At 55.0% G+C, this 24885-nt stretch overlaps 2 protein-coding genes across 6 annotated transcripts in view; both read right to left on the bottom strand.

The window, feature by feature from the left end:
- SLC12A5 (solute carrier family 12 member 5) overlaps window positions 1-12984 on the bottom strand; it is a 36679-nt gene extending 23695 nt beyond the window's left edge. For 2 of the 5 annotated variants that reach the window (XM_072801278.1, XM_072801279.1), the window contains exon 1: window positions 12793-12984. In XM_072801278.1, the coding sequence (XP_072657379.1) occupies window positions 12793-12913 (121 nt within the window). In that variant the 5' untranslated portion in view covers window positions 12914-12984. The other 3 variants (XM_072801281.1, XM_072801280.1, XM_072801282.1) reach the window with 3 other exon arrangements.
- Window positions 12985-17451: 4467 nt separating this feature from the next.
- MMP9 (matrix metallopeptidase 9) lies at window positions 17452-24530 on the bottom strand. Its single transcript, XM_072801275.1, has 13 exons — window positions 24344-24530; window positions 23619-23851; window positions 23102-23250; window positions 22683-22811; window positions 22421-22594; window positions 22014-22187; window positions 21434-21610; window positions 21194-21349; window positions 20102-20372; window positions 19840-19979; window positions 19386-19536; window positions 19163-19266; window positions 17452-17764 (listed from the first exon to the last, which is right to left on the bottom strand). Exons 1-13 carry the CDS (start codon window positions 24479-24481, stop codon window positions 17646-17648), a joined length of 2115 nt encoding a protein of 704 aa, XP_072657376.1. The 5' UTR covers window positions 24482-24530; the 3' UTR covers window positions 17452-17645.
- Window positions 24531-24885: the final 355 nt, after the last annotated feature.

The raw sequence follows: 24885 nt of genomic DNA, 5'->3' as shown, positions 1-24885 counted from the left end.
TTGGCAACTCCTACGCAACTCATGCATCTTCAGTCAACACATATTTACTGAATCTCTCCCATGTGCCAGCATGGGCATGTGGAGGGAGGGAAGAGTAGACAAAGACTAAGTCACCACTTCTGCCCTCAGGGAACCCACAGGCAGGAGAGATAAACCAGTATTCAGGAATTTCCAACTGAGAGTGGTAAATTCTGTGACTGAAGATGAACTAGGGACTGTGGGAATACAAGAGAGACATTCAGCCCAGCCTGGGAGGTCACGGAAGGCTTCCCAGAGGAAGTGACGAGTAGGCTGAGAACTGAAGGATGAGTAAGAGCTAGACCGGGAGGGAGACAGGAGGGTGTTCCAGGCAAAGAGAACAGCAGAACAGCATGTTCGCTGGCCCAGAGGGGGAGTGAACAGAGTCGGTCAGAGAAGCTGAAAGAAAGTCTGAGGAAGGGGCACAGAGGGAGGGGCTGAAAGGCGGAAAGTAACCTATGAAAAGATGAGCCTCAGAAGGTATGGGCTGGGTCCTTAAATGATTAGCAAAACATGTTAAAGATTTTGGCCTTCATCCAGAGGACAATGGGAAGTCATGAAGAGTTTCAGGCCAAGAAGTGCCACGAACAGACTCGTGTTTTAGAGCAATCACTCTGGCTTTTAGATGAAGAACACAGATGCTAGTTCGAGACTTTCAGTAATCCGGGCAGGGGCTGATGATGACCCAGACCAGAGCAATGCAGGGCAATGGGCAGACTCAAGAATTACTGGCACATATTTCTATGCCAGATGTTTGGGGACGTGAGAAGGAAGAATCTGGGATAATGCCTGGGGTTTCTAGCATAGGTTAATGGGTGGGTGATGGTGCTATTTGATAAATGGGGGAAGAGAAGAGACTGGGGGTGGGGAAGATGCTGAATTTGATGGAGGGTAAGATAGAATAGGCCACTTAAGCAAATACAGCCAGAAGCCATACAGAGTCTGGGACCCAGGAGAGAGGCTGGGCAGAGAAAAGATAAGGGTAACCCAGGAGAATGTGTGGAGGAAGTGTATGAAACCGTGCATCTGAATGAGATCACCCAAGGAGAAAGGCTCTTGGCCATCTAGGAGAGGTCCTTTCAAAGAGATAAGGGGACCCTCCCAGGCACTTGCCCGTGGCTTCAGCGGGCACCCTTTCCCAGTTCCAGGACTGAATCCCAATAGTAGACATCTCTCCAGACCCTGGGGAAACTCCCCAATAAATAAATCCCAAATGAAGTTGAGGCCCTATGTATTCCGAATTTCCTGTCCTTTCATCTCCTGCCATGTTTCTCTCCATCCCCATCTTCCCAAAGCCTCCCCTATCCTTCTCCTCCCTAACTCCTAGAAACTTGCCTTAGTCACCCAGCCAGGGTCCATCCCCAGAGCATGACCTGTTACAAATACAATCTCATCCTGACTCAAAGTTGTGAAAGGGAAAGCGATGCCTCACCAGCTCAAGGGACACCCACCACCTTCTCCTGCCACCACCTCCACCTCATCCATCAAGCCGGAAACTCCTGATCCCCAAAGAGGGGGACATCATCACCTCTTTCTTGTCCACACATATGAGTTCCTGAAAATGGCAGACCTGTCCCCTCAGTGAGAACTAGCACATAATAGATGCTCAGGGGAAAAATGTCATTGGACATAAGTTCCCCCAGGCTCTCTTCCTGACCCCCGGGGTCTCAGAAGAGCTGTCTGGGGCCAGAGAACAGAAGAAATAAAAGAGAAGTGGGTTCCTCCTCCTTTTAAAATGCTGACAAGATGCTTCATATTCTCACCACACGGTGGTGGGAACCAGAGGGGTTGAGGGGAATAAGAACAAATTTCTTGATGATTAAGGGAAAGGGCTGGGATCAAGCTTTAGGTTCTGGTCCCAGCTTCATTGGCTGTGTCGCCATGTTGGGCAAGTCACTTAAACTAAGCCTCAGTTTCCTCCTTTGCAAAGGGATAATAATTGTGCTTAGCTCCCAGGGCTGTCCTGGGGATTAGGGGAAATAATGCCTATTGGGTGCGCCTGGCACATAACCGTAACTATCGATGCTATTACAAGTACAGTTATTATTCATGTACTTGATGCCTTACTCAGCTCGGGCTCTCCATCCCATACTCCCCAAGCGCCAAGATTTAGGGACCCTGTCCCCTGTGGGGCTGGGTCCCTCTCCCGGCGGCGTCCGCTCCGGGTCTCCGGGTAGAGCCCTTCCCCTCTACCTTTCACGCCCCCTCCGAAGCCCCTCCTCTTTCCCGGGGTCCCGGGGCGCGTGCGGGGCGGCAAGGGGGGCGTCCTGGCCCGAGACCCGGCTACTAGGCAGCCCCGCGCCGGTCTCCATGGCGACCGCGCGGGCCGAGAGCGCAGCGCCGAGCCGAGGCGGCCACGCGCCCGCAGCCGCTTATGTAACGCGACGCGCAGCGCGGAGCCAGGCTCCGGGCCGGATCCCAGCTAGGAGCTGAGGGCCGGGGAGAGGGCGGCTCGGCAGGCTCGTCCTGGGTCCCGCCCTTCCACCCGCCATCTGGACGGGCCGCCAAGGCCGCCAGCCTCGTCTGCCCGGGGCTGATTTTTGTCCCCTCCTTGGAACAGCGGGCCCGCTGGTTGCGGGGAGAGGGGCGAGCCTCAGGAGTTCTCAGAGGAGCTGGGGGACTCGCCCTGAATCCCCAGGGCCAGGACGTAGGCTGCTGGGTAGCGGCAAGAGGCGCGCGCGCGAGAGGCAGGGCCAGACTGAGGCTGAGCCCTCTCCGCCCGGCCCCCGCCCCCGCCCCCGCCCCCTGGGAGCTCTCAGCCCGAATCGGCTTTCAATTAAGCTGCGGCGGCCAGAGCTCCTGGGGAGGAAACAGGCTAACGGCTCGACCTAAGGAGCCTCCCCCGGGGGCCTGGGGCCAGGCCTGGGGGAATCCCCAAGCCAGATTGGGGGAGTGGGGGAGGGCCCCAGACCCCAAGGGGATAGGAGACTGGGACCAGAGACAATATCCTTCGGTTCTTCTTTAGTCTAGAGGAGCCCCCTTACTTGTTGGGCTATTACCACCTCCCTGAGGTCAGTCCCCAGGTCCTCACCTACACCCCCAGGAACCTAAGATCAGAGATGGCAGAGGCTCTTGGCTATTCCCTCCAGCCCAGCGGCTTCTTAGAGCCCTCTATGACCACCTTTGGGCATCATGGGAGTCTTTCTCTTTCTGGGACCCCAAACACCTGACCCAGGTCCTGGCCACTCTAGTCCCAGGTCCTGGACCCTACACAAAAAGAGAAGGTCTCCAGATGGGCCCTCTATACTCAGAGTCCAGAAACTAATGGAGAATGGGTAGAATAGAAGGGAGTTCCTAGTTGGATTCCCATTCATACACAGAGATGCCTCTTTCCTAGGCCTCCTGAGACCCCCATGGAAACCCCAAGACCCAGTAAGGCACAAACCTCAGAGTAGAGAAAGCAGGGGCTAGGGGATCATACCACACACCGTGTCTGAGGGGAGCAGAGATTATCTCTCTCAGGCTGAGCAACTGTCCTCAGAGTGGAGGCATCTGAAGGAGATCCCAGATGCCAATGACCCTCCCCATACACACACACACACACACACACACACACACACAACTCATTCCCTGGGCACCGCGTCGGCATGCCTAAATCTGCCGCAGACTCGACTTTGCCAAACCCTCTTCCCCCATAGCTGTAGCCGAAGCCTGCTGGGGAGGGGGTGGCTGCTGGATGAGGCAACCCCAGGGTCACTGGGACGATGGATGAGCTAGCTGGCCAGCCTGTGGTTCCGACGCCTGTACACCACTCAACCTCAGGGACGAACAGGGGGTCTCAGACAGAGCATTGGGGACCCTAGTGTCCACAGTCTTCCCAAGTGGCCACTTGGCTCTGACTTGGATCCAGGATCTGGAAGACTTTAAGTTTAGGCTCCCAGTCTTTCTAGAAGACCCGGTCTTTCGGTCCTTAGGGGTCTTTGGCCACCCCCCAGGGAAGTCTGCAGGAGTCTCAGCCCAGAGGGTCAAGCAATGCCCAAGGGAGCGTTTGAAGGCGCGGAGCGCAGACAGCCGGAGCGGGAGGCGCGCTAGTGCGCAAGGGACGCAGCGCCGCTGGAGGGTGGGGGGTGGGGGCGGCTGACAGCCGTGATGGATGGCTGAGACCGCTGGGGGGCGGCGGGGGGCCTGGGAGCCCGAGGGGGTGGCTGGCCCCGAAGACCTCGGAGCAGGGAAACCGTGGAGGAGGGCGGCGGAAAGCAGGAGCGGCGAAAGGACTTGCTTCAAGCCCCTGGGCTCCTAGAGAGTCTCCGCACCCACCGCAGCGCGTCCGCAGTGTCCGCTCCGCGGCGCCGGGGATTCAGCCGCCGGGACCCCCATTCCTGAGGCCTCACTGGGGAAGATAGCAGAGCTGACTAGAAAGGCTCCCCCTTGCCCCGCCCTGGAAACCTCATTGCCATCCCAGGGCACCAGAGGAAGGGAAAAGGGGGAAGAAAGGAGGGTGATCTTGCTTCCCGTCCTGAATAGGAACCCTTGGGCACGCGAGAGGGAGAGGGAGAGGGAGATTCCGCAAAGTAGAGCTGAAAAAATCTCCGGAGGAGATACGCTTCTGTCTGAGGTCGGACCTGGGGCAGCTTTGGGGGAGGGGGCCCGGATTGCACCAAGTGTCCCCTTAAGGAGACACTGCAGCCCGGACGGGGGCTGTCATATGTCTCCAACCCCCCATGGGCACCTTCCCCCCACCTTTCAGCTGGAAGTCTCAGAGCGAGGGACTGCAGCAGACTGCACCCCCCCACCCCCTCCCCGCGCCGCCGGTCAACGCTCTGCGCCAGGACGCCGGGGTCCCTTCTTGGGGAAAGGAACCCTCCTCCCGCCCGTCGAGGTCCACGTCAGCCCATTCTAGCTCTTCCATCCCCTTCCCACCGCCTCCCCCGCTTAGCTAACCCACGTCTGCCCCCGGGCTGTGGGCAATGGCAACCCCTCGGCCCCCAGCCCTGCCCGGGGCGCGGCGCATTCCAGCACCTCGGACAGCGCCTGGCGCATTCCAATGGAGCCGGGCTCCAGGCCGCCTTGGGCGCCCACCGCCCCGGTCAGTCTCAGCCTCTTCTCTGAAGGAGGCGGCCCCCGCTCTGCCTCTAACCCTAGAGCTGCCTCCTCTCCTTGCCGCCCCCTCCCTCGCCGCCCCCGGGCCGCTGCTTACCGGGGTTGGCTCCCCCATCGCCGTCCTCGCAGTCCGTCAGGTTGTTTAGCATGGTGGCGGCGCGGCGCCGGGCCCGGGGATGGCTGCTCCGCCTCGCCCGCGCCCCTCTGCCCGCCTTCGCCGCTCTCGCTCGCTCTAGCTCTCTCTCGCTCTCCGCTCCACGGAGGAAGAAGCTGCAGTGCCCGCCCGCCCGGCGCACACACACTCGCACACGGACACACGCTCACACCCGCGCGCGCCCCCTCTCAGCGGCGGCGCTGCTCACCTCATCCCGTATGCAGGAGGCGTGAGCCACTGGCGGGGTTTTGGGGGGGAGCGCGAGAGGGAGGAAGAAGAGGAGACGAGGGGCGGGCTGAGCGCGGCTGGAGGCCCCCTCGCACGAAAACCGGGGGCTTGCACGGGTAGGATGAAGGGGATGCTGCGGGGGACGGGGGCCTCGCCTCCCACGAGCAGACGCAGCTCCGCCCGCCCCCCACTCCCCGGCACAGGCGGGGCCGGCACGTGGGCAGGTGCCATCCCGCGCCCTAAAAATAACGGCAGGGAACTAGGTCGCGGCCGCGGGGAGGCGGCCCCGCAGCGGCTGCCTGGCTGGGGGTCTGGGGTGACCCCTAGGGGGAAGGCGAGGAGTACTGAGGCGGCGGGGGTGGGGCGCCATGGAATATGGGTCCCTGGGGAGCCTGTCTGCAAAGCTGGGGAGGCCAGCCCTGAAGAGGAGCAGAGAACCAGGCCCTTTCCCAAACCGCTGTTCAAAAGGTTGGAACTGGGGGCGGATGGGGGAGGGGGGTTGAGGTTAGAGCCCTTAACTGAATCAGTGTGCTGCCCCCAAGGGTTCAGGGTCACTGGGCTGAACTGTCTGTCTCATCTTGTCTTAAAATGGGAAGGGTGGAACCTGAGGAGTTGCAATGAACCCTCTCATTGTGCTTAGACTGAATCCTAGCATTTCACCCCCAAGACAAATTCCAGGAGTCCACAGACAGGGACCCTCTGACTGTAGAATGACCCTGGGAAGGAGATGTGATGAGAAGGAGAGAAGGCAGCAGTGAGATTCCAGGGATGGCTGACTCCCCACTGGGGATGGTGCAGCCTCAAGGGAGGGCAGGCCGGTAGGAGGCTGGACAGAGTGGGGGAGGGAGGAATGAGGCCGACTGTGGGTTTGGGACCAGATTTTCTCCTGGGGCGGGAGTGTCTAATCCCCTAATCCTGGATTGCTTTCTGAGGATTCCAGAGCCAACCCGCTCTCTCCATTCCTCCCCCTCCACTGACACCAGTCCTCCAGAAGCTTGATTGTCCTGGGACCTCTCTGGGCCAACCCCTAGAATTTAGACTTAAGCCAGCAGTGGAGACATCTCAGGAAGCAGCATCAAAGGTATGGACTCTGTGTGTCTCTGAAAGATCTAAACATCCAAGGGTGAGAGCAGATTAAGGGGAAATTATTTTCAGACTCACCCTAGCCCCCAGCACTGGCCCTCTAAGTTTCAGGAGAGTTCCATGGCTGGAGAGGATCACATCAACCATCTTATCTAACAGACAACTTTCATCTTATAGATGAAAAAGCTAAGGCCCAAAGAGGAGAAATGACTGCCTATGGACACAATGCCAGCAAATGGCAGGATTTAGTCTAGAATCCAGTTTGCTTTATTCTAGTTTAGGACCCTTCCTCAACATAACTTCTTTGAAACATTGGTCTTGCCTCCAACGGAAGGGACAAGGATACAGTCAAACCAAACTGCTCAGCAATCTCTGATTCTTGGCTACCAAAAAGGGAACAGGGAAGGGTCTGAGATGAGCTCTCTCCCCTTTACTGGTGGCGGCCAGGCTTCAGAGGTGCAGGACTGAAGGGGCCCCTCAGCTGGCAACTGGAAGTAGGCCCAGAAGACTTCAAGGGTCCTAAAAAAATCTGTCCACATGACTAGAGACCCCATTCTAGGACATGACTTTACAGGGCCATTGACAGGACCCGCTGCTCAGAGTCCTTGCACATATTTGTCAGTGGCTTCAGATCAGGTCAATCACAGTCTTTGGCAGCTGACTGAAAGAGGTTCGGAGGGACCCACCACTAAGGTATCACTACCACCAGGGTTTATGGATGCTGGAGGGCCTCGTTAGGGTGGAGACCTAGCTATTCAGACAAGGCGTAAGAATTGGTCTTCTTGGGGGGCCCTGGCTGACTTGGTTGAGCATCTGCTTTTGGCTCAGGTCATGGACTCAGGGTCATGGTCTCAACCCCCACATCGGGCTCCCTGCTCAGCAGGGAATCTGCTTCTCCATCTCTCTCTGCCCACCCCTCCATTCATGCCTTCTCTCTCTCTATCTATCTAATAAATAAATAAATAAATAAATAAATAAATAAATAAATATCTTTTAAAAATTGGTCTTCTTGGCTTTCCCAGTGAGAAAATCACCAAAAAGATGAGATGAGTTTAGATTCGTGACAGAGGTTAAAAGGATAGCAGGTGGACAGACCAATATTCAATAATTTCTAAGCTCTCCACTCCATATACACCCCACCATCACCGCCACAAGCCACAGCATTATGGTTTTCCACTACTCATAGAGACAGGTAACAGCAAAATGTGTAGCATGTTTGTCTGAGAAGTGCTGTAAAATAAATGCTGAGATTTTTTCAGCAACTTCAGATCTGGGATGTCCCCCTGGAGGTACTTCTATTCATTTGTGGTCCAGAGCCCTGGCCACACAGGGACTGAGCCCACCCACAGGAGGAACCTAGATCCCAAGCGAGTGCAGGTGAAGGCAGGAGTGACTCCTCTTCTCTGGGTGCTCCGTCTGCCTACCCTTACGGGAGTTCCTATCCCACAAGGCATATGTAATTCAAGACATAGTGAACTTACCCTGTTCTCTGTCCCCAAACTGTGTGTATCCCTGGGAAAAATTAACTTCCTCTTTCTGGACTTCAGTGTCTCCATCTGCAAAAGGGTTAGGTCACATACATCCAAGGAACTTCTTCTCACTCTGAGAGCTCTTAGTGCTCTCTCCATTTATTTCAGACTAAAGCCTTGGAGCCCTCCCTGAGGAGCCAAGACCAAGTAAGGAAACAGCCCCAGAGGGAGAGCCTATACCTTCAAGTAATGCTCCTACTTCTCAAGGAGAGTGGTCCCTACTCTGGCTTTTCAGGCCAACCCTCTCAGTGAGGCTTTGAGAAAACACCATTGCAGGTACTACCTGCACTGCCAGCCTGGTCTCAGCCAGTAAGGTCACCAGTAAGGTGACCCTCAGCTCTGAGCCCCAGGAACATGGCTCAGCATCCTATCTCCACCCAGAGCACTAGGAAGATCGAGGGCTAGGGAAACTCTCTCATTCTATCAACACAAGATGCAGGGTTGGGAAGGGTTCTGTTTCTGAATTCTGAATGTCTAAAGTTCACTCTTCTCCCACCATGCATTTCTCAGAGAGAAAAAGGTTTCAGGGAAGCTGCCTAAGTGTCAGGATGTGGGAACTGGAAGAGACTTCATAAATTATTTTTTGCCATCCCTCATTTATGGGAAAATTTAAGTCTAGAAATGAAAAGGTACAAATTTCTTCATGGGGTAAACTTGTGGCAGACTGGGGACTAGAATCCAGCTCCCTGACCTCCAGTCCAGGGCTCCAACCACTGACCCAGGATATAAGGCCATTTGGAGGAAGCTGGAGCCACCTGACTGGGTCTTCTTTCCACAGGAGGTAGACGTAGTGTTCCTCCTCATGGCTCAATCTCTACCCATCCTTATCTGCATATCATTACCCCCATGACCTAACCCACCCACCCCAGCTGTCCCTCTGGAGCCAAGGCCCTGAATTCCCTCTTTCACTCCTCTCCCAAACTACATGCCTGTCCTCCAGACCCAAAACCCTCACAGTGAATTGATGAGTCCAGCGCACAGCACACCCCACACACACAGGGCTCGCCGCAGAGCACGTCAACCACCATCGTCTCCGTGGCAACCGGGGGCTTAATTAACAGGCTGCAGCCCTGTCACCATGGCAATGGCACCCCAACAGCCCCCCATTCCCCTACAGATTCAACCCATCTTTCTTCTTTCTCAATCTGGACCCCCTTTTCACTGCACCACCCCCCACCCCCACCCCACCTGGAAAGCTGGTGTCCACAGATCGCTCTGGTTCATTGAGAAGAGGGGAGGGGAGATGAGGGGGATGAGAGAGAGAGAGAGAGAGAGAGAGAGAGAGAGAGCAGCCCGTCACCATGGCAACTGCAGCCCCGTTCATAACCAGTTTGTTGCCATGGAGATTCCCGGGGCTCACCTTGGGCTGAGGTACTGGGCAGTGAGGTTCTGAGTCCCGGCTTGAAAAGGGGGTGATTGGAGAACAACCTGAACAGACTGGCGATCTCCAGATCAGATATTTATATGAATAACTCAGTGTCATTCTTCCCAATTTACAGATAGACGGAAACATGAGGTTTGAGTATGGGGGAGGCAGAGAACTTCACCCTTCTAGATCATCAAAGAATCTTAGCATCTTTATGGCTACAATGACCCTCAGATAGCTTCCTGTTCAACTCCTTTATACTACAGATGAGGAAACTGAGGCTCAGACAGTGGAAGCAACATGCCCAAGGCGACACCACAGAGCTTGAGCTAGAGCAGGGATGGGCTATCTTATGGTCTTGCTCCATCCCCCTAGCATAAGTCAGCTCCTTCTCATGCATGGGAACACATCTCAACTCCTGTTAGTCTTAACTGAGGCCCAGTGCCCTGTCTTGCTCCTTCAGAAACTGGGGGACAGTGGAAAGAGGTATAAAGGGATGTGGGAATAGCTCAGAGTTGTAACAACTGACCCCAGGTCCACTTCTAACCAGCCAAATCGTTATTAACCTCCCTATACTACAGATTACAAAACTAAGGTATGGGGGCTGCAGCCCAGGATTAATGGTGGATTCAAGAATCAGCCTCTGACTTGCTTCTTTCACCCCCATCAGTTAGGTTCCCACTACAGCTGATCCCCTGGCAGCAGGAGGCACTTCCAGGGGCAAACTCCACCCCATTGGTCCAGAATTAAAGATAATGCTCATACACAAGTGACCTCCCAAATGTCTCCCAACCCTTCCCCATCTTCCACATGCTGTCATTTCTCCCCATGGGTCTAGGTGAGGACAAGGGGTGGGGAAAGCATCTACTTGGGACCAGAGGACTGATGCAAGAACAGCTGTGGCAAAGACATCACCAGATTTTGTTTCCCCTAAGGAGCCCTTGTCTACCCACCCCCATGCAGTGACCTACCCAGAAGGAAGTGCTGGAGGCTCCCCTCAGAGCCAAAGATGTTAAAAATCACCCAAATAATTCTCAAGATGAAACTTCTAATAAACTCATGCACACAAGTACCCACCCCACATGACAGACAAATGAATACACATATCAACATGCCCATCAACACACTGGAAGACAGTGACACACACAAGCACTGACTCACTGACTGCCCCACAGGTCATCAGAGCTCATGTGGGATGCTCCTCCCTCAGGACACACAAAGATACACACACACTGCCTCTGCCACAAGCACACAGTATTCCAGATTCACATCCAGCTTGCACACACATACCTGCATACCCAAAACTGGGAGCCATGTTTTACTTCAACATGCAGGAGCCTGGGAATGTGAATCTGTCAGTCACCAAGGAAGGAGAGACTGGCCATCTTATTCTCAAGCCAGCGGATAGGGAACGAGAGGAGAGTGGGCAAGAGTAGGAGAAGCAGGAGCTTACAGCCACTCCCCTTCTCATCTGACAAACAGTAAGCACCTACTAAGTGCCAGGCTGTGGGCATGGAACTTTGAACACAAAGATAAAAGGATATGGTCTCTGCTTGTGACTTACAGGAGCCACACAAGTCCACTGGGACATGGGCTCTAAGGGTGCAGTGGGTGGGCAGGAGAGGAATGACCGCCTCTGCCTGGAAGCAAAGGAAAGTGAAAAAGGTTTTCAGGAGAGGTGAAATGAGCCATAACCTACAGAGTGAGTAGGAGTTCCCCTGGCTAATGGAGGTGGAAAGATGAACACAGATAGGTATGCCTTGGGAGCAGATGAGGAAAGAGTCTGAATGACAGATAACTGCATTGGTCTTTATCCTAAAAGCGACAGGGAGCTTGTGTGGAGGATGGTTAGGACAGGATCTGAGGCAAGCAGACCAGTTAGGAGGCTGAGGCCATGGCCCTGGCGGTGCGAGAAATGATGGAGGCTTGTAGAGTGACAGTTACCGGAAGAGAGATGGGACAGATTCAGGATTAGTGTTGGGGGTGGGTTGACCACAATGTGAGGACCTATTCCGTCCGGTGAGAAAAGAAAAGGAAGCATCGAGAATAGCTCCTGGAGTTCTGACTTTTGAAACTGTAAGGATGGAAAGGATATTCATGAAAATGAGGAGGGGGGGATGAGAAAGGAGGCAGACAGTTTATGGGGAAACACGGAGAATAGAAAGAGCCCAGGAAATCCCAAGGGCCACGTCCAGGAAGCGGTTGGTTCAGGGGCTGGAGGTCTGCGGAAACCTAGGCCTCGGTTTGCTCATCTACACAACGAGGGAGTTCACCAAAGAAACCCCTAAAATGCCCCCTCCAGGGCTGCTGGTGCTTAGTTTTGCTGCAGTCAGCTCACCTGCGGCTCAGCAGCGACCCCTGGCGGCCCAGGGAGGCTCTTCCTCCTCCCCGTGCTGGGGCCACATCAAGCCGATTCGCCGTTTCTTGCAGACCTGAGGGGCTCAGCACCAGGAAGGGGACCCCTAATAAGTGCCCCCTCGGAGGAGACTGTGAGTGCATCCAGGATACACCGAAAGCTAAAAGGACCCTTCACCTCCCCTCTTCTTTAGCCTGCATGTAACTTCCATTACAAGACAACAGCAATGGGTCCTCCAGGAGCACGCCCCCAATCTAGCCTGAGCTTGCTCCACCCAACCCTCTTCTGGAGCTGGAGCAGAGAAACTTAAGTGAGTCTCCCAGGCTCGAGACTGGAGACCCCACAGAATCCTGCCAAGATCTAGCTGCCCAAAAGTAGCTTCTCTTTCTCCCATCTCCTTCCCGGGATCCCCGGGCTCTGTCCGCGACGTCTCCAGGGAGGTTTGTAAGATCCTCCAGGCACCAATCACCTGCAGAGCCAAGCACCAGCCCTAGCGTCCCGGACTCATTTTACCTCCCGCCCTCGACCCCACCCCTATCTTCCCGGCACGACCTCTTCCTCTCTGGTCCCGCCCTTTTCTGCCCCCAAACAGAGATAGTCCTGCCTCCTCCCATTGCCTTTGAACCCAGCGTTTAATCATGGGGCCCTCCCCTTTCCTTGGTTTCACCTCCTCCCCTCTGGATACGCCCCTTACCCGAGTTGGCCCCGCCCCTTTAGTGCCCTCCAGGTCAGCCCTCCTTCGACGGCCCCTCCATCCCGAGATCCGCCCCTTCGCCTAGAGCCCCACCCCCTTCGCTGTGCCCCGCCCACCTCGGATCTGGCCCCTCCCCCCGCCACTTCCCACCCGGCCTCCTGCCCTCCCCGCTGGGTCCCAGCTCCTCTCCCTCGTCCCGCCCTGGGCTGAGACCACCCCACGCCCGGCCCTGGCCTAGCCCTTTCCAAAAGAAGCCCCGCTTCCCAGGCCCCGCCTCCTCCCTCGCCCCGCCCCCCGGCAGGCCCCGCCCCCTGCGGCCTCTACCTTTGGCGTCTTCTCCGGAGAGGTGGCGGAGCTTGGCTGCCGGCTGCGGGTGGGACTCTAAGTCAGGGGTCGCGGCGGGCGCCGCGGGGGGCAGTGAGGTGACTGTGAACCTGCGGCTCATGGTGCGGAAAGGGGCCGGGCGGCGGCGGTACGGGCCCAGATCGCACAAGTGGCCGCAGCCCGGCTCAGCAGCCAGAAAGAGCGGATTCCCCCCCGTCCGCCGCCCCCCACCGGGCGCCGCGCCGCTCAGGGTCCTAGTGCCCGCTGCGCTAAGCCGCAGAACCTGGCCATTTCGCTCCAAGTCCCCGGGCTCTCAAGTCTAGGAAGCTCCTGAGGATCGCACCCGCACCTGAGAACCATCCCTACACTGGAGGCCCTAGTGTGTGGCTCCCGGAGCCCAGGCCCACCTGGGCTGGAGTCTCCTAAACACCTGGGATTTATTCACTCATTCAGTCAACGCATCTTGACAGTGCTCCTGTGTTTCAGGCAACGGTACTAGGCACTGGGGATACAGCACTGACTGGCTTCCTGCCCTGGTATGGCTTAAATCCTAATAAGGAGTGAGGGGAGAAAGATCATAAGCGAGCAAACGCACAGTCAAGATAATTTGAGATTCTGGCATACGTTAAGGAGAAAAAATAGGGCCCAGGGATGACCACCAGGGCGAAGGACTAGTTTAGAGGGTGGTCTGAGAAGATCCCTCAGAAGATGTGATATTGTAACTGAAACCTCCCTGATGAGAAGGAGCCAGCTATGCAAAGATCTGAGGGAAGAGCTCTCCGGCAGAGAACATAGCAAGTGGATAGGCCCTGGGCTGAAAAGGAGCCTGGACTGTTCAGGGAGCAGCAAGAAGGCCAGTGTGTCTGGAATAGAGTGAACAGAGGTGAGAATGATAGGAGGTGAGGGAGGGGAGGAGGGCAAGTCATGTGCTCTCTTGAAGGCTTCAGAGAGGAGCCGTTGAAAGTTCTTGAGCAGAAGAGTGATGTGATCTGACTTGTGAAGACCCAACTAAGAGCAGGAGTGGAAACTGGGAGTCTAGGTAGGAGGTTCCTGTAGACCCCCATGTCAGAAGTGTTAAAAGCCAGAGTAGAGTGGTGGCAGTCATCCCATTCAAGGTATGTTTTAGAAGTAGAATCTACAAAACCTGTTGCTGAATTGGACGTTGCATGGGTGGGAAAGAGGAGTCAAAAAGGACTCCTGAAAACTGTCACACATTGCTGGTGAGAGTACAGATGGGCAGAACCACTCTGGAAAATTGTTTGATCATATCTGCTCAAGCTGAACATGCATATACCTGTCTTCCCAGCAATTCCTCTCCTAGGTATGTGCTCTGCCAAGCCACTTGTATGAATAAGTAAGATTTAATATATTTGAATATACAATATCCTACTTCTACCTATGCAATTGCTCAATTACATTTCTAATTGCATCATTAATTGCTGTACTAGGTATACGAGGTGTATGCCCTGGAAAATGGCTGCCCATGTTCACCAAAAGGTTACAAGAATGTTTATAGGAGCATTACTCATAATAGCCTCAAATTGGGAACTACCCAAATACCCATTAACCATAAAATGCATAAAGAAAAAAAATAAATGGATAAATAGTGGGACCTTGAACAGAAGAAGCCAGATGCAAGAGTACGTACTGTAAAATACCATTTAAAGTAGAAACTAGTCAAATCTGTCTAAGCTGTTAAAGTATTGGTGGTAACTCTTGGAGTGGAGGAGTAGCAATTGCAAGGGAGCAGCAGAGGGGCTTTTAGGATGCTGATTATGTTTTGTTTTTTGATCTGGATGTTGGTTACACAGTTGTGTTTGGTCTGTGGAAATTTATTGAAATGTACACTTATGACATGTGGACTTGTCTATATGTTTATTATATTAGAGCAATAGCTCTCAACTGGGGTTAGTGTTGCCCAACAGGGAACACCTGGCAATGTTCAGAGGCATTTCTGATTATCAGAACTGGAGGGCAGTGTTACGGACATCAAGGGAGTAGACGCCATTTGTGCCATCTAGGCTTGCACCAGGCCGACCTGGCCAGGAGCCATGGGTTCTCCATCACCTCCCTGCACTCCACTCCCACACTGGGACCCAATGTAGGGAGAGGAGGACTGATTCTGAGTGGGTCTGCTGTCTGTCCATGATCCCACTACCCCCTAGAGGAAGACACCAAACATTCCTATGATGTTTCCCACAACTAAAAAAATTATCTAGCCCAATATGTCAATCGTGCCCAGGTTGAGAAACTGTACAAGAATAAGGAGTTTAACTGATACCTAGATTTTAGGACCGATCAGGTTCTAAGACTGATTGGGAGCAGATGATGTCATCTTTATCTGCTCCCTATCAGTCTTAGAACCTGATCGAGGTAGTATGATAGACAGAGAACATGTTCAGAAAGTGGATCCCAAGAGTTCATTTGGACCTGTTAGGTTGAGAACCCTAAGAAGCACCTAAGGATCATGAGAGTCAGCCCTTGAACATATAAGTCAGGAGCTCAGGGAAGAGATTAAGCCTGGGGACTTAAACTTTGGAGTCTTTAATAAAGATATGTAAAACTGTAAGGCTGGGTAGGATCACAGGGAAGCAGGGCAGCCCTGGTGACACATCGGTTTAGCGCTGCCTGCAGCCCGGGGCGTGATCCTGGAGACCCGGGATAGAGTCCCACATCGGGCTCCCTGCATGGAGCCTGCTTCTCCCTCTGCCTGTGTCTCTGCCTCTCTCTGTCTCTCTCTGCGTTGCACATGGATAAATAAATAAATCTTTTTAAAAAAATCACAGGGAAGCAGTATACACAGAGAAGTCCAAGGATTGAGCACAAGGGTATGCTATGCTATCATCTAGAGGTTAGAAAGAGGAAGATCCAGCCAGTGAGGTGGGGAGAACCAGGAATGTTCTCCAGAAACTGAGTCAAGAAAAATTTGGGAGAGAATGGCATTACCGATGGTGTCAAACAAGCTGAGAGACATGTAGGATGAGCACAGAGTGCCTGTCGCATCTGGCTACAGCAAGTTCATAGGTGGCTTTGAAGAGAATGATTTCAGTGGTATAGTGAGGTGGGAGTCAGGCTGGAAATGGTTGCAGAGAAAATGAAAATTGAAGTGGAGACAGTGAGTGGAGATTGTTCTTTGGAGAAGTTTTACTGTGGATGGGGTGAGAGGTAGAGAAATGCAACAGTATCTAGAGAGAGACTGAGGTTCGGAGGGGCTTTAAATAAGACCTATTAAGGAATGTGGGTATGCCCATGGAAATGGGTCATTATGGGTCATTCCTCGGTAAGAAATGGATGAGGTGGGGTTGAGTCCACCCAAAGGAAGCTCGGGAGGAAGTCCTCTGAGTCCCTCAAATTCCCACTTGGGCCTGAGTCCAGAAGACAATCAAATCTGAACAAGCCCATCACTTCTGCTCACCTACCCCAACCCTCAAGTCCCTCTGCTGTCCTGTGGAATCACATCCATGCTCCTCAGCCTGGCATTCATACCTTGTCCCATCTGGTCCAGACCACCATTCCTTCCTCAACCGTTCCAGAATCCTCTCTGCTCCCCTGCTATCTACCTCCTAAAACCACACATTAGAGTTCTCAGCCATTTGTAGTTCCCCCAAGCACCCCCTGCTTTTTCTCTTCTCCCCGGCATTTGCCTCAAGAGCCCACAGTCAAATCCCACTGCCACCGCTCACCAGCCATGGGACTTCCTCTGAGCTATGTAATTCTGTGAGCCTCGGTTACCTCATCTGTCAAACTGGGGAAGGGGATGATGACAATCATACTCATAAGGTAAAAGTAGTACCTATCTTCTGGGTTGTTTAAAGGATTAGCTTTGTTAACACATAAAGCGCATGAAACAGTGCCTGGCACTGACTCAGTATTGAACTAGGGGTGGCTACTATCTATCATTGTGTATATAATCCATACTCCATTTACCCACTGCCTGACCTCTGCACACTTAGGATGTTGCCTCACTATACGAGCCATACTGCAGTGTCCCTCTGTCTGTTGTTTTGTGCACATGTGTCTGAGAGATAGAGTAGGCACATTTTTAGGTTTAATGGCTTGTGGTAAAAATTATCCTTTAGCAAGACAGTCCTACTTGCATAGAAAGAAACTCTTGCCATCTTTCCAGGTTCAGTTCAAGTTCAGAAGTCATCTGAGCTGAGAAATGTTCCCTGACTTCAACCACGACATACAGCATCGCATACACACACCATTATTCTAGGATAAAGGGCCACAGGCTGCACACTCTTCAAGTGTGATCCCACCCCTACCAGACAAAGAATCACTCTGGTAACTGAGTGAGATTCTTCAGGGACTGAGCTTGGAGTCTGCATTTTAAGCAAGTTCTGAGGGTACTCTTGCGTACGTAAAGTTGGAGGACCCCAAGAGGTCCTTGAGGACAGAAACATAGTCCAACTCATCCTTTCTCAGTGTCCAGCACACAGCCTGGCTCTACTCAGGGGCTCAATAAATGTTTGATGAATGAAAAATAGGTTGGCCATTTTCCCAGCTGTAAAATAGAAGTAATCACATTTTATCTTCCAAATAGGAAGAATGAATGTTAATATTTATGAAGTGCTTAGGACACTACCTGGCACATAGTGAGCAGTCTATCAGTTACATACATGCATGTGTGCATACATACATAAAGAAAACTGCTCCTCAAGGTTAAAGAATTCAAGTTTATTAAAAACATCCAGCAAAAAAGGAAGGTGGAAAGAGGGGCCCAGCCCACCTCAACTCTTCCTTGTCCTCCAGAACAAACCCACCAGTTTGTGTCCGGCAAACTGGCTCCCTCCCCATTGGGACCATCCCTATAGGATCCACTCTGCAGTGCTGAAGCAGGGTGGGAAGCCCTAATCCTCAGGGCACTGCAAAATGTCAAAGGTCACGTAGCCCACTTCGTCCACCTGGTTCACCTCATTCCGAGAATTCACACGCCAGTAGAAGCGGTCCTGGCAGAAGTAGGCTTTCTCTGCAGGGGAACAGCAAGGACAAGGGAGGTGATGTCAACCTTCCCACAAACACATACAGAAGCAGAACAAGAGCTTTACAATCATCCCTCTTGCCCTTTCTAGATATTTCCAAGCTTTTCATATGACATCTCTGTCTCCCCCGCCCCAACAGAGATGTTGGAGGGCAGAAAACCCCAACGTCCAAAGCCCTGGCACCGAGCCTGGCACACAGTAGGTACTCAAAACAATTCATTCAACATGCATATGTTCAGCCATTCATTTCATCAAATATTTATAGTGCTCAGCACTGTTAGAGGCACCGGGGGATACAGCAGAGAAAAAAACGTAGGCATCATCTCAGTTCTGCTGCTGCTGGCACTCTCAAGGGGTAAGAGAAACAATTAACAAGCAAACGTTTAAGTAAATAAATAAATGAGACTGTGACAACATAGAAAGCTATGAAGGAAATAAAAGCAAGTAGGTGAATAACTCATGAGGGGCAGAGAAGGCCTCTTTGAAAAGGTAGCCTAAACCTCCCAGCCCCAAAGGGTAAAAGGGAGGGAGCCCAGCCATGGTCTGGGGGAGAACCTTCCGGGTGTGGGAACAAAAAGCACAGAGGCCTGGAGCTAGGAGTGACCTTGACCTGTTCAAAGAGCAGCCAGAGGCCAGGTGGGTGGTGCAGAGCAGGAACCACTGGAGTGCTGGGAGGGTATGAGGGGAAGATCAGATCCCAGTAGTTTCTTTGACCTTGGAACTGGTCTGTAGTCATTCCCAGGACCGTGGCCCTGCACTCCTACACATTCCCTACTCCTGAGAACATCCTGATGGCATTGAACAACCAGTATACCTTGGAACAGAGTATTTACAAAGGAGATGGTGAAAACTGAATATTTTGTTAGTAGAGTCAACAGAACTTGTCAACTGATTATATGTGAGCGGTGAGACAGAGAAAGTACGGGTAACTCCAGCTATCATGCCCATTTTACAGATGGGGAAATGAGGCTCCATGAGCAGCAGTGACTTGCCCAAAGATAGTTACAAATTGTTTTGTTTTTTTTTTTTAATCACTGTATTTCCCATGTCAGCATGGGTGCCTGGCATATTATAGGCACTTGATAAATATTGTCTAATAAAGGAATGAGCCTCCGAGCAAACCACGTGTCCTGTACTGTCTGGGAAAGAGCTTCCAGCCAGGGAGGCAGGATATCTGGGTTCTAGTTCTGGTTGTTCCTAGTGTCCCTTCATGATCTGGGAAAGGTCTCTACATTTTTAAGGAACTTCATCTGTGCTGGGGCATTTGCCTCAGTCTCCAGAGGATTTTTTTTTTCTCTTCTTCAGAATTTGACCAATCACCTGAGGCAGGCTAAGGTAGGAAGGGTGGGGTACTCCCTCCTGACCCGCGGGTCTGCAGCCCTCACCTTGGTACTGGAAGATGTCATGCGTGTTCAAGGGCACCCCGGGGTACATCTGTTCCACCGAGCCGGCGCTCCTGGGATCCACGGTCTGCGTCTTCACGTCGAAACTGCAGGAAGGTGGTGAAGAAACAGGTGGTGAAGAGACAGGTGCTGAGTTGGAGGGCGGGGTGGGCGGATGTCGCCCGATGTCCCCCTGCCGGCGGTCGGCGGTCGCCGTGACTCTCACCTCCAGAAGCGCTGCCTGCTGAACAGCAGCACCTTACCCCCGCCTTGCGGGAGGGCGCCGGTGACTTGGGTAACCTCCGGGCCCAGGCCCAGCTTGTCCAGACGCCTCGGGCCTACCACCGACGTGCCTGTGTACACCCACACTTGGCGCCCTGCAGGGGAGAAGAGCCGCGTCGGTCTGGGGGCAGGGAGTGGACACACATTGCTCTTGAATGTCAAGGAGAAGAACCCAGCGAGGCCCTTCTGCGCCCGAGGTGCCCGCAGACTCGGTGCCCACGGAGGAGACCCGCTCCATCGGACTGTGCAAGGGGACGGTGACGATCGGCGCCAGAAGGGGGCGCCTTTTTCCTAATCCGCGTAAACTGTTTCACGGATTTATACTCGGTCTCTTGGCCCTCCTAGATTGGCGAGGATGAGGATGGCGGGAGCGGAGGAAGAAAAAGGAGGAAACTAACCAGAGAAGAAGAAAGTCTTCTTGGTGAGCCCGTCCTCAAAGGCGGAGTCCAGCTTGCGGGGCAGCGCAGGCCACGTGTCGGTGATAAGGAAGGGGCCCTGCACCCGGCGTCCCTTGCCCTTGGAGAATCGCCAGTACTTCCTGGGAATGAGAAAAGGGAGCAGCGGGGCACTGAATTTTGAACCCGAGGCCAGTGGGCGGAGAGGGGCAGGCAGATGCCCCTCCAAGTCGCCTCCCCCAGCCACACATCCAAGCCCGCTCACCCTTCCTTGAAGAAATGCAAGTAGTTCCTGATCTCCGCGATGGCGTCGAAGATGTTCACTTTGCATATATCCTCTGCCGGATCCACAGGCACTGTAGGGGCCTCAGAGGGGCCAGCAGTGGGGGGACCCGTGGGGCCAGCTGCAGGGGGGCCTGTGGGGCCAGCAGTGGGGCGCTCTGAGGGGCGGGTGGTGGGAGGACCAGTAGCGCAGACGGTGGGCGGGGCGGTGGGCGGGGCGGTTGGAGGCTGTGGCTCAGGTTCAGGGCGAGGACCTAAAGAGAGACGGGGGCATCCGGATGAGATACCTCTATTCCTGCACACATCTCTGCTGGTGGAATATATGCCACCCCAAACCCCACCAGTTAGGCGTTTAACACTCCCTCTCCTCACTTTGGGTGTTGGAACTGCCTTCCCTCAATCACACTGACAGGCCCATTCCCCACCCCACCCCTATCCATTCACCTTTCATTCTAGTCATGTTTGTCCAATCCCTGGGCTGTGTAGGAACCCACTGGGCCTTACGGACACAGGACATGCAGGAGCTCTCCCTCCCCCTCCAGGGTGGTGGGAAAGAAGTGTTTTTTGAGCGCCAAACTTACTGCTAAGAGCTTTATAAATTCGCATTAGCTCATTTGACTTAAAAAAAATACCATCAAGTAGATTCTTTAATATCTCCATTTTTTAATGAAGGAATAATATTAATGATCGTAAGTGATGATAACAAGATATTAAACACTCATACGGTGTCTACTATATGTCAGGCATTATTCTAACTCACTCAAACCTCCCAACAACCCTATGAGCAGGTGCCATTTAACAGGTGAGAAAATTGAGAGGTGAAGTAACTTCCACGGTCACCTAGCCAGGAAGTGGCTGGACTGGCTTTTGAACCCACGTCTGTCTAGACTCAGTCTAGAGTCTAGGCTCTTTATCACCATCTCCAAGCAATGACCAGGCAGCAATTGGACCCACTGGCCCCAGGCTTTCCCACAGATAAACGTTGAGGTCCCCCCTGCCCACCTCCCTCCGTTTCCCCATTGTGGGTACTGCGACAAAGCCCCGCCCCTTCCTCCATCCCTGCCCCCAACCTCACCGTACAGATGCTGGATGCCCCTCACGTCGTCTTCATGCAGGGGGGGGCCCTCGGTGAAGCTGTACATGGGGTACATGAGCGCTTCTGGCACCGATGAATGATCTAAACCCAGCGCGTGGCCGAACTCATGGGCGGCCACAAGGAACAGGCTGTATCCTGGAGGAAAGAGAGGCCCTGGGATGTGAGCCCTGGCCCTCCCTCCCCCAACACCAATGCCCCCAACCTTGGAACCCTGTTCACCTTGGTCCGGGCAGAAGCCCCACTTCTTGTCTCTGTCAAAGTTCGAAGTGGTGGCGCACCAGAGGTGCCCATCTCCGCGGCCCTCCCTGGTGCACGTCGAGTACTGCTTGCCCAGGAAGATGAAGGGGAAGACACACGGCTCCCCGGCGGAGTTGCCCCCGGTCACCGCGGAATCGACTGGAGACAGGAAGCGCCTTGGGTGAGCCAGGTGGGTGGGCCCAGTAAGGAACCAGGCGCGGGCCAAACTGGGAGCTAGATAATCCTGGTGTCCTATTTTAAAAGCCTAGGGGACGCTGGGGATGCAGCTGAGCCCGGGCTAGGATGGTGGGCGGGGCCTACCGACCGAGACTGCAGGAGAGGCAGCAAGCCGGACTAAAAGGCCAAGCCGCAGGGGTGCGGGGTGGGGAGGGGCGGCACGTGGACGTCAGTCCGAAGGGCTGTGACCGTGGACAGAGACACCGCGGTCCTGAGGACCAGCGTGGAGTGGAGAGACAAACCGATGGGTGGAGGAGCCCCACTTCAGGGACCAATGCGAAACTAAGTGGGGCGGGCCTGAGTCTGGCAGGCGGAGCAGAGGTACCTCGGGTTGGGCAGAAGCCGTAGAGTTTGTCCTGGTCGTAGTCGGCGGTGGTGGAGCACCAGCGGTAGCCGTCCGAGCGGCCGTCGGTGGTGCACGTGGAGTAGGAGCGGCCCTCGAAGGTGAACGGAAACACGCAGGGCTTGCCGTCCCCATTGCCGTCCTGGGTGTAGAGTTCTGGGGAGACCCACACAATTACCCGAAGATGCCATGAGTATACTGACCCCCCACTCTGTGTCCCCCATCCCTCCTGTACCCATTTCACAGATGAGAAACTGGCCCCAGAGGACGAGAGGCTGACTTGCAGGCCAGGCCGCACAGCCCTAGTGGCAGAGCCGGGATGAAACTCTAGGGTTCTGGCCCCTCGAGGGGGTGGGCGCCGCTCACCCCCGCCGCGACCCCGCACTCACTCTCGCTGGGGCAGAAGCCGAACCGACGGTCGGTGTCATAGTCGGCTGTGGTGCTGCACCAGGGCGTGTCATCGGAGCGGCCGTCCGTGGTGCAGGCCGAGTAGGAGCGGCCCTCGAAGGTGAAGGGGAAGTGGCAGGGGGCGCCATCTGCGTTTCCGAAGTGGGTCGGAACCACTGCGGGAGGAGGGGGACGGGGTCAGGGTGGCCGGTGATGAGTGTGAAAAGAGAAGGGAGTGGGGGCCGGGGCGGCTCAGGATCTCACCGACGCCCTTGCCCAGAGTCCATAACTCCTCGTCGTCGAAGTGGGCGTCTCCCTGAATGCCCGGGCCGGGAGGAAAGGCGTGAGCCAGAAGCCCGTTCTTCCCATCGAAGGGATACCCATCTCCGTGCTCTGGGGAAGCAGGTGGGGAGAAGGGCGTTAGCTGAGCGCAGCTGTGCAGATTGCGCGCTGCGCACCGGCGCTGCCTCGAGTGTGGGCGGAGACCCGCCCGGAGCGGAGGTCCGAGCCTCGAGTCCCCGCGCTGTGCGGCGCCGGGCGGGAGGGGGCGCACGGGGCCAGCCGGGCCAGGCTGCGCGCACCGGGCTCAGAGCCGGTCCACCGCCCGCCCCACTCCCTCCGCGGTCCTCTCTCCGCTCTCCCGGTCCGAGACCCTCCTGGCCTTCCCCTGCTCGCGCTCTCACCCCTAACACCGAACTGAATGATGATGTCGGCTTCGGGGCCGTACACGCGAGTGAAGGTGAGCGGCGTCACCGCGCTCCAGACCGCGAAGGCTCGGGCAAAGGCGTCGTCGATCACGTCGCGGGGCAAGTCTTCCGAGTAGTTTTGTATCCTGGGCGGGGGGGGAAAGGCGGGAGGCTATAGGTCAGAAGTGAGGCCGGAGCCCGGGGCAGTAGCAGCGACACCCGGTGTGTCAGCGACCTCAGCAAGCGCAGTGCTCCCTGCGCTCCGCGCTTGCATCTACAAAGCGCCCTCAGACGCATTTTTCTCTTGGGACGCTCACAATGGCCCTAGCAGGAAGATTCAAGGGTGCGTGCGAGACCCATTTCCCTGAAGGAGAAACAGGGGCTCAGAGGTGGAGCCACTTGCCCCAGGCTGCCCATTTAAACCCAGGGACCCGTCTAAGGATGAGATCACCGCCCGCGCGGGGTCTGGCCCTCCCGCCCCGGTCCCGCGCCTCCGCGGAGCCCGGCCGCGCACCAGTAAGTGATGTCGTTGTGGTGCCACTTGAGGTCGCCCTCAAAGGTCTGGAATTTGCCCAGGTCCGGGACGCCGCAGCGCGGGGCCCGCATGGCCTCCAGGGTGGTTTTGTCCAGCTCTCCAGTCTCAGGCAGAGCCAGGCGCCTCTGGAGAAGCCGCAGCCCGCGACTCAGGGACTGCTTGTCGTTGCTCAGCTCGGCCACTTGAGTGTAGCCATAGCGAAACAGATATTCCTGTGGATGGAGGAGCAAAGATATTCCAGAGCCCTGATTCTTTCTCTGCCCTATGTGGCTGGATTGCATCTGTCCAGGCACTCAGGGACTAGAGACTACACAGGACTTCCTACCTTGGATACCTGTACTAATGCCCACCCACCCATTAACTCCCTTCCCTGTAGATATCCTCAGCTCCTTCCCAGCCTGGATGCCCCTGGCCCGTGCCTATCTGGGGGGGGGGGGGTCCCTAGCATTTAGCCCTGTCTACCCCCAGCCCATGCCCACTCTGGAATCCTCCAATGCACCACCACCCCCATTTTAGCCATTCCTGGCCATCACTGTCCAGAGCCTCTGCAGGACCCCCCAGGGCCTGATCCTGGACACCTCTATTCTCCAGACATGCCCATCACCCCCAGCTTGCCCCAAGGTATCTCCTTCCAGGCCACATGCCCTCCCTGTGACTCCTGGGGAGCCAGCCCTCCCTAACTCCAGACCGGGGGATTAGCCTACCTCTGCCAGCTGCTTGTCAGTGAGATTAGTTCTCAGGTCTCCTGGAAAGACCACAACGGTGGGCTTGTGTGGTCTGGGAGCTGCAGAGCAGCAGCCCAGCACCAGGAACACCAGGACCAGGGGCTGCCTGGGGCTCATGGTGAGGGTAGTGGTGTGTCTAGCTACTAGCTGACCCTGTGAGGGGTTTAAGAAGGCACTGTTCACTGAATCAGTAACCCCGCCCCTCCCTGGCAAGTAGGGGCTGACTCAGGGGATGGGGTGTGTTGGGGAGGGGGGCGGCCCCAGCATGAGAAGGCAAAGAAAGGGCTTACACCACGTCCTCCTCTACCCCCTGCCCACAGTTCCCACTGCCGAGTCAGGCAGGACCCCCGACCCACAGGAAACCACAGGCCCATAGGGGAAGGGTTGGGTTTTGCAAACTGCAGAGCTTGTGGGAACTGAATGAAAGCAAGGGAGAGAGTTAAGGCTACAGGACTCCCTGAGCTCACCACCCAAAGGCCCTAAGTGGTCAGCCTAAGGGCAAGGGATGGAAGTTTCCCCAA

Source organism: Canis lupus, chromosome 26, assembly GCF_048164855.1.
Source record: "Canis lupus baileyi chromosome 26, mCanLup2.hap1, whole genome shotgun sequence".
Lineage (NCBI taxonomy): Eukaryota > Metazoa > Chordata > Mammalia > Carnivora > Canidae > Canis > Canis lupus.
Note: the sequence above shows the minus strand (reverse complement) of the source record. Positions and strands in the feature narration are given on the sequence as shown.

Coding starts and splice junctions, on each gene's coding strand:
- MMP9 (XM_072801275.1), bottom strand. CDS start 24,481: ATGAGCCCCAGGCAGCCCCTGGTCCTGGTGTTCCTGGTGCTGGGCTGC. Junction 22,595..22,682: donor GACTCTGGGCAAGGGCGTCG/GTGAGATCCTGA, acceptor CTCCTCCCGCAG/TGGTTCCGACCCACTTCGGA. Junction 22,188..22,420: donor CGGCTTCTGCCCCAGCGAGA/GTGAGTGCGGGG, acceptor GGGTCTCCCCAG/AACTCTACACCCAGGACGGC.